The 16,222-nt window shown below is 38.8% G+C and overlaps 1 protein-coding gene across 1 annotated transcript in view; it reads left to right on the top strand.

Annotated features, from left to right (window-relative positions):
• The window catches only part of CACNB4 (calcium voltage-gated channel auxiliary subunit beta 4), a 256,351-nt gene that overhangs the window by 217,578 nt on the left and 22,551 nt on the right, over positions 1-16,222 (top strand). The window contains exons 10-11 of the mRNA XM_030326909.1: positions 8,147-8,256; positions 13,709-13,860. Coding sequence (XP_030182769.1) covers positions 8,147-8,256; positions 13,709-13,860 — 262 coding nt within the window. The remainder of the gene's footprint in view (positions 1-8,146; positions 8,257-13,708; positions 13,861-16,222) is intronic.

Here is a 16,222-nt window from a genome sequence, read left to right as displayed (position 1 = left end):
TACAAACTGTATACATTTGTCAAAAGAAAAGCCTTCTGGGTAATCGTACTTAAAATATTCATTAGCTTCTGGGACTATATACAAAGAAACTGAGATTTTAGTTCCAATAATTGAGATTTTAGTTCAAGAAATCAGAATGCTTCAGAGCCATTATGTGAATAGCTGAGTACATTAATACAGTGCCAGGCTGCTTTAATAAATAGACCCCAAAATATATAATGATTTAAACACAAGTGGGAGCTTACTGTTGCTCATTTAACAGTCTGAGGCAGGTGTCCCTCAGCGAGGAGGAAGTGATAGAGTGGCGGAGGGGAGGATTGGGCGGAAAGCCTCTTCCATCCATCATTTGGAGCCCTCGGCCTGAGGGGGGCTCTCCGGTCAGCTGGTGGGGAGAGGCACATGCCAGCCTGGACATGACGCACATGGATCCTCACTTTTCATTGGTTAAAACTTGGTTGTGTGTCCACACTGAATTACAAAACAGGCTGGGAAATGCAGTCTAGCCATGGCTCAGGAGGAAGAGGAAATAGATTTTGCTGAACAAATAACCGTCTCTGCCACATTCATCTAGTGCACCCAAAAGGCTTACTAAGAAAGCCTTGGATTTATCCTGCTCCTCTCCCCACCCACCTTGTTTTTAAACAGAAGATACACAGAGAATGAGATGGTTTCAAAGAAAACAAATGAAGCACTGAATACTAGAATATTAGGGTTGGAAGGAAATGTAAAAGTTCTTTTATTCTAATCTCTTTGCTTCAGCAACCACAAACAGATGGATAAACTGCTTCTGTTTGAGAATGTTTGGTTATTGAGAATTCACTTCTTGAAAAAGCATTGCAAAGAACAGCTGAACTCCGACTCTTTAATTTAATAGCATTGGTCTTGGTCTTGCCTTCTGATGATTGGGCCTTAATCCTTACCTTCATGCAGCAGTCTGTGGATTGTTGACAGCTAACATTCATGGCTCAGTCTTCTGTGTTCTTTTTCTTTTTTTAATGTTTATTTTTGAGAGACAGAGAGAAATAGAGCATGAGTGGGGAGGAGGAGAGAGAGAGAGAGAGAGAGAGAGAGAGAGAGAGACACAGAATCCAAAGCAGGCTCCAGGCTCTGAGCTGTCAGCACAGAGCCCAATGTGGAGCTTGAACCCATGAACTACGAGATCATGACCTGAGCCAAAATTGGATGCTTAACCAACTGAGCCACCCAGACGCCCCTCAGTCTTCTGTGTTCTTGGTCACACACACACACACACACACACACACACACACACACACACTTCCTTTAACTATGCTTGAAGTCACATGGTTTTAACCTCTGTTGTCTTTACCTAAGGAAGTTCTGAGCTGTACCTCATCATGAGACCCAATAGCAGTCCTCAAGCTGAACAATTGTGTCCCATAACACAGCTTGTTTGCGTTAGATTCTTTCCATCACCATGTAACATCCTTATAAATAACAGTATTTTTAACTGTCTGAAAGGTAGGACGGAAAGGAAAAGAAGAAGGGGATTTTTTAAAATTTCACAAAGAGAAAGTGAATGGCTTAATTACTACTTTCAAGAATGAAGCATCTGAGGTTCTTCCTCAATTTTCAGGCCCAGAAAGAGGAAGTGCATTTGATTGTAACAGCAGAGATTTGTTTTGAGTCAGGTAAAGTTGCTGCGTCAAGCATTTATACACATTGTTGAAGATGGTTTTAGTAGAAACAGGATTGAAATGTCAACGCCAAGTGTTCCATACGGTCTGATGGCACAGCAGAGGATCTAGAGATAAAAGGAAGATTTCAACAGCAGCCAAAGTAATAGCCAGAGAAAGAGACTCGGTGCTGGAGAGCTCTGATTTATGGCAGAGTTGATAGAAGATAGACAGTAAAGGTGGGAGTAGCAGAGTGGACTTGCTTTCAGATAATAAGAGGACAGTGCTGCAGAAAAACCAGTAATGAATTTATTACTTGAGGGTATGTAGAGACTTTGATAAGGAAGAAGCCATGTGCTTGTAGCTTCACGCCGACTCTGACACATCTGCTGTGTGGGAAATAGCCTTACATTTTGAGCTATGACAATCTGCTGTATTATGTTTTACCAATTAATAAAGAGAGTGAAAACAACAAATAGTCTTTAACTGAAACCAGCCAAGAGAACAATTACACAGAAGGCTATGGCACAGTGATACAGCATAAACAGTATGTTCTAATGAAAACCCACTCAGTGTTTCATTGGCTATGAATGTAGTAGGTTAGACAAAATAGTCAAGAGAAAGTCTTATTATTTTCCAGAAAGAGCAAAAAATGGATCCATTGGCTAAGAGGCTTTCTTCAGTACTGTTTTCCAGATCCTGGTTAGACAGTAATTCAACAAATTGGATTAAAGTCCAGTAGCTTGATTGTTACAAAATCATATACTTGCCCTTTTTTGATACCTTAGAAATTATTTGGGTCCGTTGAGAGCTGCTTATTAGACAGTTTTATCGCCATGATTGCTACTGTAGGGCCTAACTGTAATACGCAGAAGAAATATGAAAAGCATAGTACCAAATAGTTCCTGAGGAACCCTCGTCCATGTGCATATCCACACGTGGTGACAGTGCCTGTGCACAGATCGTAAATTAGATGAGCCTAACCAGCTGGTACGATGGCATCAGCCTGGTGAACACACAGGGTTCACAACGATGTGGAACTTTTCTCTCTTCATTTTCTACCACAAACATTCATTGGGGATCATCCTTTGGGATGAGGTTTGTTCAGCTGGTTGAACATACCATTCATAGAACAGCAGGCAGTCCAACCAACTGCCATTTGTTGAACTATGCTAATCGTTTCAAATTCCAATAAAATTGCTGGCTTTAGGCATTTTGATGACTAGATCAGATCAGCTCTATGGCAATTACTGAACACTTTGTAATCGACATGATCGTGGCCAAAAATCCTAAATAAACATCCTGTAATCTATATAGATAAAATCTAAAGTTAAAGGACGTTATTAGCCAAAGGCCACTCGAAGGAAAAAAGGGTTGAGGGACACTTAGGTGGCTCAGTCAGTTAAGCGTCTGACTCTTGATTTTGGCTCTGGTCATGAACTCATGGTTCCTGACTTCGAGCTCTGTGTCAGGACTCTGCACTGGGGGTGGAGCCTGCTTGAGATTCTCTCTCTCCCTCTCCCTCTGCCCTTCTGCCTCTCACACTCCCTCGCTCTCTCTCTCTTTCCAAAATAAAAATAAAGGGAGGGGGAATACTTTTTTAAAAGGGTTTGAGGAAGAATTTGAAGAAACGAGGCTGAGAATACAACTTAGGAGACTCAGAGAGGTAATGTTTGTTCATAAACAGCAATGGGAACCCTTGATGCTATCAACAGAGTAGCCAAGTCATGGCAGAATCAAAACACCTTGTAACTGCCGTCAACAAATGGAAAAGAACAACACAGCACCTTCTGTTTCAAAGTCAATATCACCCTCTTATCATCCCCTTCTACCATTCTCTCTCTTCAGGTGGAGACTCATCAGTGGTCAAACACTAGAGATAAGTAATTGAACACTTTAATGGCAAACATGAATACTTAAATTAGCAGGTTTTGATTACAGCACGTCTGACCTGATTCTCCTCCCCTGAAAGTCTATATAAATTCCATGGACTCTGGTGGTAGGAGAGTTCATGGTAGACTGCTTTTTTTTGAGGACAGAATATAAAGAAACTGTCCCCTTCAAGTCTTCAAATCTGCAGTAATTGTCTTCTATGTATTAGGTTAACAAAGCACTTTTGTATATTACCTCGTTTGCCCCTACTGGCAGTCCTAGAAGATAGTTTGGCAAAGCTGCTATCACTATTTTATTTTATTTTATTATTTTTTTTCTAAATATAATTATTGTCAAGTTAGCTAACATACAGTGTATACAGTGTGCTCTTGGCTTCAGGAGTAGATTCCCATGATTCATCACTTGTATACAATACCCAATGCTCATCACAACAAGTGCCCTCCTCAATGCCCATCACCCATTTTCCCCTCCCCCTGTTACCCCCCCTTAAACCTTCAGTTTGCCTCCCTCTCTGTTTAAAACTATTTTTTCCCTTCCCTTCTCCCATGGTTTTCTGTCAAGTTTCTCAGATTCCACATATGAGTGAAAACATATGATATCTGTCTTTCTCTGACTTATTTCACTTAGCATAATACCCTGCAGTTCCATCCACATTATCGCAAATGGCAGGATTTCATTCTTTCTCATTGCCAAGTAGTATTCCATTGTACATGTAAATCACAGCTTCTTTATCCATTCATCAGTTGATGGACATTGGGGCTCTTTCCATAATTTGGCTGTTGTTGATAGAGCTGCTATAATCATTGGGGTACATGTGTCCTATGAATCAGCACTCCTGTATCCTTTGAATAAATTCCTAGTAGTACTATTGCTGGGTCGTAGGGTAGTTCTATTTTTAATTTTTTGAGGAATCTCCACACTGTTTCCAGAGTGTCTGCACCAGTTTGCATTCCCACCAGCAATGCAAAAGAGATCCTCTTTCTCCACATCCTCACCAACATCCGTTGTTTCCTGAGTTGTTAATTTTAGCTATTTTGACCAGTATCACCATTTTGTTGATTAGGATTCTGATGCTAATCTGACTTGTCCATGGTCACACAACCAGCAAGAGCAAGATCCAGGAAGAATACTCAGGTCTATGTAGGCCCTCCATCCCAATTCTCTTGACAGTACACTGTTCTGCTCTTTGGAATACTCTTCTCTATGAATACTAGGAGTTATTTTTTTTTAATTAATGTACTAACAGTGTTGCATATTAGATGTAGCAAGGATAGAGCATAGAAGGACCTTATAGCCATTCTGAACCAATATGGAAATAACAATTATTTTTGAATGGATATGTTATAACTGAAAGTAATATCTTTTCTCAAAATAATACTCATAGGTCATGATAGATTGGGGCAATTATGATGAATTCGAAAACAGAAATAAAGAACAGGTGGGGTTCAGATTTGCTAGAGTTAGAGAACAATTTTTGCTAGTTTTCAGTGACATTTGCTACTAAACCCAGTTTGCTGAGGAGCTGAACTTCTGTTAGCATTAATCGACCAGCCAGTAACTACTAACACTATGTCACAGAAAAGTTTCCTAGGAAACTTCGTAAAAACATACATCAAACAAGATGCATGGAAGTACTGGAGGGAATGAGTACAGCAAGAAAAGAAGTGGAAAGGGCATTTTTTAAGTTAAAAAAAGTAATAAAAATATATAACTAGTATATAAAAATATAAAAATATATAGTATATAAAATATTTTTTAAGTATATAAAACTAAAAAAAGTATATAAACTAGAAGTATTCAATTATATTTCTGGAGAGTCTTTTACAAAAAAAAAGTGTGGGTTTGGTTTTTTATTTTGATAATAGTAAGCATCTTTGCAGTAGAAAACAGAAAACTCTGCTTTGTCTTACTGAAGGGTTTCTGGGGCTGTGTCTATCTTGTCCTGAGCTCCTTCATGCATGCATGTGTACTTTTATTAAGAAATAACTTGTATTGGGGTGCCTGGGGGGCTCAGTCAGTTAAGCTTTCCATTTCGGCTCAGGTCATGATCTCAAGGTTTGTGGGTTTGAGCCCCGCATCAGGCTCTGTGATGACAGCTCAGAGCTGGCGCCTGCTTCAGATTCTGTGTCTCCGCCTCCGTCTGCCCCTCCCATCCTCATGCTCTGTCTCTATCTCAAAAAATATAAAATAAAATAAAATAAACATTAAAAAATTTTTTTAAAAGAAATAACTTGTATTAACAAATTCGCTGGTATTTTGGTGACAAATAAAACAAGAAAAAGAACCCTGTATTGTCCATACCTTTTTCTGTTTGGAGAATATATGAAGCAGGTGTGTGTGTGTCTTTATTGTTTTGTTTGTTTGCTTGCTTTTTTGTAAAACTTGTAAAAACTTATAAAACTCTATATGTGATGGTATGGTGGTAATCCTTTCAAATTTTAAGAACCAAGACTCACTATTTGGCTTGTATGGAACTACAAATTTTGATCTCCCATAAACAGAATAGACTTTTTGGGTCCTTCAAAAGTCTTTATTTTAGAAAGTTGAATTATGTTCCTAATTTAACCCATTCGCCTCCAGTCATGTATTTGAATTGCTCTGGAACTTGACTGTATGTTTCTAACCAACAACTCTCTCCTTAAAACAACAAACAAACAAACACACAAAAATAAATGAGCAATCTCTATTCTGTAAAGTAAAGAAGCTGTGAACACAGGATGCCTATGAGATTTCATACTTCAAGTTGCAAAAGCCAACTGAGTAATGCAGACTCAGACATGGGGTTCCCTTGACTTTAAGCTCACTAAAGTCCTGACCACTTCTCTGCACATGGCCAAGATCGATTGCATCTGCACTTGATGATTTGGCTTACATCTGGGGATGTGGGGTTGCTGGAGAAGAAAACTGAAGCTCTGTGAGACTTATCATCACTCAGGTGACTAAGGATTGGCCTGGTGCTTGGGGGCCTGTGTTTCAGGTCTTCTTAGTCTCTAACTAATCATGTGGAACTTCCTCTCTGTGTCTCAGTTTTCTTGGTAAAATGAAGCAGTTGTACTTGACCAGTGTTTTCCAATGTCTTTTAGCAGTTGGGCAGCTTTTTACAAGGAAATCATATATAAAGCCCCAATGTAGAAAACAGAAATGCAGAGGCGTTTGCCTGACATGGAAGGTAGGAAAGCTGGAGGTCTGCCAACTCAGCCTCCCCTTGGTGTTCTCGGTGGCCCAGAAGTATTTCACAAAACTCTTGGTTTCTGTAGAAGATAATATGAAGATGACTCCAATAATTTATTAGTGACTAAAAATTCTAAAAACATTAAGAATTTAAAACTCACTGACCATCTACAGCATATAAATACAATACAATGACACAAGAAGGTGCTTTGCGTTAAAATGGTATCAGAACTTTTAGATAGCCTGTATAGCTTTAAAGAACCATTTGTGACAAGGAATACTTTAAATTTTCCTTAAGGCTTTGGGTCACTGAAGTCAGGTGAAGAGTCTCTTGAGAGTGCTGACAGTATACCAAAACTATGGCTCAGTAATTGATATCAACTCTACCTCTTCCCTGCACCAGTCGCCAAAGGAATATAAAAATGAAGGCAAATTGGTGCACTGAGCAAAAAGGGAAGGGGCACTACTCTCTTGTCTCCATTCCAGAACTCTGCCAAAGCTCTGAAAATGAGAATGGGGAAAGGTCCATGGTGGCAGTAACTGGCTTAGAGAGGCATGCTTTGCATTCTACAGGTAGATAATAACCTGAAATTCATCAGTCACGGTTTAAAATAAAGAATTTTAAGGCTGTAAATTCCAGAGATTCTTATTTGATAAATCATATGCATATGGACTCCTCTCTTTGTTCATCTGCATCTTCTTTGCTTTATTCTTCTCTTGTGTAACTGCAGGAAACTTTCTGACTTGCCAAAATCCTGGCGCAATCCTCACATTGCCCTCAACTATAGTGTCTTATGTCTTTCCACTTTATGCATTCAAAGTCCTAAGCAAATATGCTGACAGATCTTGTGCAGGCAGAATAGAAGTCATATTTTCCATATTCTTCGAAATGAAACATTCCTTTGGGCTTGTGGAGAGATGCTTCTTGTATCATGAATTAACTGTTAGGCATCAGGAATACAACATCACTACCAACTGGTTGAGTGTTGATGAAAATGAACAGGGTTTTCCCCTCTGGTTGATATGCCTGGGCAGAACATTTGTAGTTCCTGAAGGTCTTATTCAAGAGCAAATCAACTGTGAAGTGTAGGGAAATTGTATTGATGGTTCCTAGAAAGAGCATGTTTATTCACATATTTTGATTCCCTCCTGGTGTGGTGTGCATTATAAAGAGAATTTGACAAGCTAGACAGTAGTGGAGGAAGAGCTTTGTTTTTAACCACAGGTTTGCTTTTTGTTTTGGTTAAATAGCCAGAACCTTCCTCCATTATATCTGACTTATATTTTTAATACTAGCCAAAGCCTATTTAAAATACTTGTGGCGATGTTTATTATACTGTGGTTGCAATGCAGTATGTAAAGTGGTTACTAAATACTGTGGTTATAAATCACTTGAGAGCCCCATAACATTTCTACTGGCTTGTTCTGTTCTGTGTTCCTATTCATAGGATATCAATAACAAGAGTGACAGCTGACATTTCTCTTGCTAAGAGGTCTGTCCTAAATAATCCCAGCAAGCGAGCAATAATTGAACGTTCGAACACTCGGTCCAGCTTAGGTAAGATGTTCAAATATGGTACTTCTCCAAGCTGTGTTTTCGGAGTGGGATGACACATGTTTCACTTGTGAATGTCTTTTCCAGTCTTCTCCCCATTCTGAATGGGGAAGTGCTGATTAACTGAAGAGAATGCTATCATGGAAAAGAAGGGAGCAGACTCCTTCAACAGCCAGAGCCTCCTCTGTCTCAGCTCTAGTCAATTAGTTAATCAGTAGTCTGGTGGGAAGAACCCTCATTGGGCTCTTAGTATAGCTTCTGCTGCTAGCTGGTAGTATCCAGAACAGTCACATCTTTAAGTGGAAATAGCAATGAGCATTAATAACATGTAGGGAGTTTAAATGTGTCTTTCCTGGAGCACTAGTTAGAAAGAATTATGAAATTCACCATGATGGAAAATGGAAGAACGCCTTATATTGTTAGCTACATAACACCATGTTATGAGCAGGGCTGTGGAAGATGGAATTACCATCCACACAAACAAGTCCACACTGCTGGGCAATCATGACATTCATCTCAAAAGCCTGTTTGTGGTTTCTATGATTGCCAAGAGTGGTGCAGTCCACTTATAACTTTCTAGGAGTCTGCTTTGCATTCACATTCTGAGGGCAGTTTGTTTTGCTACCTCCTCCCTTATGGGCAGAGTGGGAAAGATAAGGGTCTTCTCTGTCACTATATTTTCTTAAACTACTGAGATGATGATAGAAAACAAAAAAATTCCCAGATCGCTTGCATGCCTAAACATCCCATCGAGAATTCATTGAAGGCTATACCTTGGCCCTGCACTAAGAATTGTACAGATTGCAAACAGGCTACAAAGTATCATCTGTATATTCCTAGCATGGGATTGGCACATGGTAATTGTTCAATAAATGTCTGCTGCATGGTTGCTTTATAAAAAGAATGTTAAACATACCAAATGAATAGTTGTTTGTTCTTGTGAAGGCAGGAGCTTGGACATCAGTGGTTCTTTCCTTAGTTTTGTATTTAGATCCCTCACATGCTGAGTGAAACACTCTTAAAGAGACAGTAATTTTGACCTTGAGGTGGTAACAATGGAAGAGTTGATGATGATGAATCAGATTAGGTGACTAAAGTTAAATACTGTGAGAGACAAGGATGCCAAATTAGACTGAAGATTTCTTTTTTTTTATGAATATAATTTATTGTCACATTGGCTTACATACAACACCCAGTGCTCATCCCAACAAGTGCCCTTCTCTATGCCCATCACCCATTTTCCCCTCGCCGCCACCCTCCCCCATCCACCCTCAGTTTGTTCTCTGTATTTAAGAGTCTCTTGTGGTTTGCCTCCCTCCCTCTCTGTTTGTAACTATTTTTCCCCCTTCCCTTCCCATGTGGTCTTCTGTTAAGTTTCTCAAGGTCCACATATGAGTGAAAACATATGATATCTGTCCTTTTCTGACTGACTTATTTCACTCAGCATAATACCTTCCAGTTCCATCCACATTGCTGCAAATGGCATGATTTCATTCCTTCCCATTGTCAAGTAGTATTCCATTGTATATATAAACCACATCTTCTTTATGCATTCATCAGTTGATGGACATTTAGGCTCTTTCCATAATTTGGCTATTGTTGAAAGTACTGCTATAAACATTGGGGTACAAGTGCCCCTATGTATCAGCACTCCTATATATATATCCTTTGGGTAAATTCCTAGTAGTGCTATCGCTGGGTCATAGGGTAGTTCTATTTTTAATTTTTTGAGGAACCTCCACACTGTTTTCCAGAGCAGCTGCACCAGTTTGCATTCCGACCAGCAGTGCAAGAAGGTTCCCTTTTCTCCACATCCTCACCAGCATCTGTTGTTTTCTGATTTGCTCATTTCAGCTACTCTGACCGGTGTGAAGTGATATCTCAGTGTGGCTTTGATTTGTGTTTCCCTGATGATGAGTGATGTTGAGCATCTTTTCGTGTGTCTGTTGGCCATCTGGATGTCTTCTTTGGAAAAGTTAGACTGAAGATTTCTTGAACAAGCATCTGTTCTCTGTTCTTCCCTCTTCCACTCTCCTCACTCCACAAAGTGCCTTTGACTTTTAATTACTTCTTCTTCTGATAAATAATGAGAGGCTAAAAAACACTTAGGTGCATAAGTGAGGTTGCCTGATTCTAACCATCCATACCAGCCAAGGGTTTTATGGACATTCTTTGAAGTCATTCTGTGTAATCTAGTCACCTGTTTCAGTCAGTGGAGTGGAGCTAGTGTAAATATTGATGAAGAAACAAGGCAGTGTCAGTTCACTGGTTTTTTCCTTTGCTTTGTAAATTCATACACCTATAGCCATTGGAATTAATTTAATGGAAATCTATTATAATAATCCCTATGTGAGCCACTTATGTCCATTTGCCTGCTTGTTAATGCACATTTGTAGATTTCCTCATCACATGGTTATTGTTATATGCCACAAATTATGCCAGACTTAGTAAGTACAAACATAACTAAAGACAAAGTGTCTTACCTATAAGCCAACAGAAAGAAGGGACAGGTGGTTAAAATACTGTCTGATAATAGATTTATGAACAAAAAGCTAGGGGTATAAAGAAAGAAGCGTAGGGAGTAAGAGGTGAAAGAGAAGAGTTTGAAGAAGTTATATTTGAGCTGGTTCTTCATGGAAGACAAGAATGTCCAAAGGCATCAACATGTAAAAAACACTGTGTAGGTGATAAACAAATAGTTTGTGCACAGCATACTTAAAAAAAGAGAGTGGGTGGCATGGTTTGAGAGCAACAGGGAAAGAGACTGAAAAAGTATGTTGAGGCTAGTATGTTAGGGCTCTAGTATGCCTTGCTAAAGAAACCTCCTCCAAGGTAGATTCTATGAAATGTGGGTTCTAAAAGATACTAATAGTTGCTACATCCAAACATTTTCCTCAGTCAGATAAATTTGGAAATTTGGATTAAACAATTGGCAGATTTCTTTACTGCAAGACTTTGAAGAGCCATTAAGATACAAAGGGTAATGCATGTTTGAAATTCCAAAAGAAATTATTATAGCCTGCAAAAAAAAAAAAAAATCTCTTTTTCCCCTTAGGATATCTTACGGGATTAGTGTTCCAGGGTATTCACTTTGGGCAATGTTGTTTTGAACCCAAAGGAGCCATTGAAGTAGTTTAAGCATTTGGATATAAGAAAGATCACAGGTGTCAGAGATGCTAGAGAGAAGTGGATCTAGATCAGTCGTGGTCAAGTTATAGAAGTGTTCATTGAGGTCCCTCCAGCATCATAGTCCAAATTTCTCAGAGCCCCATTTGTCTGTAGTAAGATCATGGTGAAACTTCCTTTGGAACCTTCTGAGAATCAGCATGGAAAGTCAGGATTGCTGGGCTTGCTCCAAGTTTTTAAGAAAATGAGCTATGTAGATACATATGCCATTCTCTTTCTCAGACAGTTTAGGTATTGAATTCTATATACCTATTATCCACATAGGGACCCACTCTAGTATATAGTGTGGCCGTCTGCAGCCTCCTGGCTTACTTGCCTGAGCACCTCTCCACTTGTGCTGGAATGCCATTACCTAAGAGTTTTGTGTTGCCTAAGCTGTGGATGTGCTTGCCCTCCGCACAGGTCAAAAACCACACTTATCTCATTGCTGGTGTAGAGTAAATAAGGCCCAGGCATTTCTGAGTTATTTACACAGTGTGTCTCAAGGGTTCTTTATACCAGAGCAGTCCAGTTTGCCTCACTGCCATTTTGCTACTTGAGAAAATGTTGTATTCAGATTTGAAACTTAAAGCAATGCAGACTTGTTCTACAACAGTCCTGGCCGGGAGTTACCTTAAACCAGTGTCGATTTAATGACAACAACAAATGGGGAACACACCCCAACAGCCTGAGGCTGAAATATACTACAATAAAAATAAAATTTATTTTCTGAACTTCTCTCATAAGAAAGATCTCTTTTTTTAAAAAGTGTTTTTGACATGTGAGAAAAAAGGGATGGGTATGTTATTTATTATTGACAAATGTACTAGGTGACTTCAGAAGAATTTTGCAAATAAGCCTAATTGTCCAGATTCTTTACATAAATACCTTGAGAGCTAGTCACAGTCCAAAGTAACATGACATCTTTCAGACCATTGGAATTGGATGATATGAACAATGATTGCTATGTTGACTCTCTAAATTCATATTTCTAATACAAATCATGCATTAAACATCAGTGATTTGGTGGGAAGTCAGAATTTTATGCTATTATGCAAAGTCCCCCAAATTGGAGTTACATGATAGTCTTGAACATCCATGATCCCACACACCTTGTCCGTATGTTTGGTTATGGAAGGTTTTGGCTTGTGGTGGGTGACGTGAACTTGAATGTATACTCGATAAGCAAAACAAATCACAACATTGTGGTAGAAACTCTTCTAGAGTTATTTTTAGAGCAACATCACCTCTTACTTAGGCCATCTTTGAAGTTATTTAAATTAGGTAACTTGTTTGCTCTGTGTAATTTAAATGAGATTACAACATTGCTGGGTCATGCCTGTAATAAATAGGCCAAAAATAAAAGTAAGTAAAAAGCAAAATAAGATCATCTCTCTGAAAATTAAGTAGTCTAATTCAGACTTTAGACATGACCCAGTAAGTCAGATGATTTATAAAACATATGTGAAAAAGTTTTTTATGTTTTAGAAAGACGTATTATGTTTTTATAGGTAATCTGCTTTGCTTTAAAAATAGCTAGAGTACTTCAGACAAATAACTAGATTTTTTTATTCGACCAGATTCACACAGAGATTTCAGTCACTTGGCTATTACAGCCAATTGAATAGATTTGCATTCTCAAGGCATTGCAGCATTTATAATATAATTGGCCTTAGTTGTTTTTCTTTTTAATGCTGAAGATTATGCCTTAGAACAAGTGTACTGGCCCTAATACTTGAATTAAAGCGTAGCAGTTTGTTAACGTAAGTGTAGACCCAGAACATTTAACCCTGGATACAAAAATGTGCACATCAGTCAAAACAGATGAATTGTGGGATTTTTTAAAAAACATATTCACAAAATATCAATATATAAATTCTTGCTTAGCTGGAATATTTCAGTATAATTTGCTTTCTATGCAATGTTGCTCTGCATGTATTTCAATTCTTTCCTAATTGTGGTTTTAGCTTTTATAGCTAAAATAAAAGTTCTTTGGAACAAAGCAATAATCAAAAACAACATAGCTATATAAGTAGCTGAATATCAGGGCAAGTGTAAGAAGTGAGTCAAGAGAGCCATCTCAATTTTTTTTCACCAATTTTTTGGTTTTATGAAAAACTCAACCCATCTCTCTCTCTTTAGGAAAGATCTTAAGTTAACAGAAGCATGAAATTCAGAATGTTCTGTTGTGCAATATAGACAAACATCCAAATGGTTTTAAATGGTTTTACATATAAGAACTAATTAATAAAAATAACCATGTCCTGTTGTTTATTATTTCTCCTTTTAGCGGAAGTGCAAAGTGAAATTGAAAGAATCTTTGAGTTGGCAAGATCTTTGCAACTGGTTGTTCTTGACGCAGACACCATCAATCACCCAGCACAACTTATAAAGACTTCTTTAGCACCAATTATTGTTCATGTTAAAGTTTCATCTCCAAAGGTAATTACCTCATTTCTGCCTTAAGAATTAGAAGCTCATTTCTTTTGAAATAGTCTTTGCTCTGTGCTTTTTTTGTTCATGAGTAAGGACAGTATCTTATTGAGGCCCTTTTTATTTTTTTTTAATTTTATTTATTTATTTATTTTAATATATGAAATTTATTGTCAAATTGGTTTCCATACAACACCCAGTGCTCATCCCAAAAGATTCCCTCTTCAATACCCATCACCTGCCCTCCCCGCCCTCCCACCCCCCATCAACCGTCATTTAGTTCTCAGTTTTTAAGAGTCTCTTATTCTTTGGCTCTCTCTCACTCTAACCTCTTTTTTTTTTTTTCCCTTCCCCTCCCCCATGGGTTTCCGTTAAGTTTCTCAGGATCCACATAAGAGTGAAAACATATGGTATCTGTCTTTGTATGGCTTATTTCACTTAGCATCACACTCTCCAGTTCCATCCACGTTGCTACAAAGGGCCATATTTCATTCTTTCTCATTGCCACGTGGTACTCCATTGTGTATATAAACCACAATTTCTTTATCCATTCATCAGTTGATGGACATTTAGGCTTTTTCCACAATTTGGCTACACAGCACAATTTGAGAGTGCTGCTATAAACATTGGGGTACAAGTGCCCCTATGCATCAGTACTCCTGTATCCCTTGGGTAAATTCCTAGCAGTGCTACTGCTGGGTCATAGGGTAGATCTATTTTTAATTTTTTGAGGAACCTCCACACTGTTTTCCAGAGTGGCTGTACCAGTTTGCATTCCCACCAACAGTGCAAGAGGGTTCCCGTTTCTCCACATTTGAGGCCCTTTTTAATTCCTGTAGTCTGGGGGCGCCTGGGTGGCGCAGTCGGTTAAGCGTCCGACTTCAGCCAGGTCACGATCTCGCGGTCCGGGAGTTCGAGCCCCGCGTCAGGCTCTGGGCTGATGGCTCAGAGCCTGGAGCCTGTTTCCGATTCTGTGTCTCCCTCTCTCTCTGCCCCTCCCCCATTCATGCTCTGTCTCTCTCTGTCCCAAAAATAAATAAACGTTGAAAAAAAAAAATTTAATTCCTGTAGTCTGTACAACTTCTAGAAATCCTAAGATAGCAAATAAAGAATAGCCATTGTTTTAAAGAAGTTCCCTGTCTGTTGTGGTTCCCCAACTGGGCAGTTATGCAAGAGCAAAATAGAAACAAAAGATTAAGAAAGGTGAGGAAAAGTAAAGTATGGCTTTTCAGAGACTTATGTTCTGTCCTAGTAAATGTCTTGAGTAGTATTGATTCTTGTAACACCTATCTTCTCTCCCCAGTTGAGAGAGTATGTAATTCAAGAAAGGAATCTACATTTATCGTGTATAGAGTCAAACATTACTGTATAGAATCTATTATGGAAAAGTAATTGATGTGTGTATATATATGCTTAGATTGGCTTCTTTAAGGAATAAGATACGCTGTGATTAAACACAATGGGATATCTGCCATGTGTCTTTATGCCGCAAAGGTAGATGATACTGTAATAAGTAATGTTAAATAGATATTCTAGAGAGGTACAAGCTTAATAATTAGTTTATTTTCAATGCCTCCAAGAGTGCAGTTTAGTGCTAAAATGCCAATTCAGCTTCCAACCAGTCATCTCTCACAGGTGGAGAATGTCTAGAGAAGCTGTGCCCTTTCCCAACCCCTCAGCTTTCCATCTCTCTGGGCACTGGTTCTGCACAGGATGGATTTGGGGATCCTGACCAAACCTGGGCCTTTGGAGAACCATTAGAATGGATTGAAATTGCCTTGACCACCTGGAGGTCTATTTGGCCCAGAACTGAAGGAGATTCAAGCATCCTTCACTGCAGTAGAATAGATTTCAACCTCCATCACCCCTGTGCGAGTCACCATGGGGTCATTAAGTGTAGGAACAGGGGTACCTATGGATATATGCACTGAGTTATCATAGAGCCTCACTGACTAGTACTGTTTTGGGGGAAGAACCCTGTTTCAGCTTAAAAAAGTAAGGGAGAGGGGAGTATATGGCAAATGCAGTTATAGCATTTATAGAACAGATATTCACTGGTTTATATGTAGCAATATGCCAGTGCAAATGTTTTGCCTAGATTTCTATCATAAAATCATTCTTATTAATGTAAAGTTAAACTGGAACACCTTAATAATTATCAGTGACCAAAAGAACCAAATATATAAATGACTGATATTTATCTGACATTGAGATAGTGAACTAAAATATTACTCAACTGAATATGGACATAAATGACCTGGTACAGATCAGTTCCTCCACTTTTGCAGGGCTCTCTTTGAACTCTCTGGGTAAAATCTAGGGCGGGAACTCAAGATCCCACCAAGGCCTCACACGGAGCGAGAATAGGATG

Source organism: Lynx canadensis, chromosome C1 (genome assembly GCF_007474595.2).
Source record: "Lynx canadensis isolate LIC74 chromosome C1, mLynCan4.pri.v2, whole genome shotgun sequence".
Taxonomy (NCBI): Eukaryota; Metazoa; Chordata; class Mammalia; order Carnivora; family Felidae; genus Lynx; species Lynx canadensis.
This window is presented reverse-complemented; position numbering and strand designations above follow the sequence as displayed.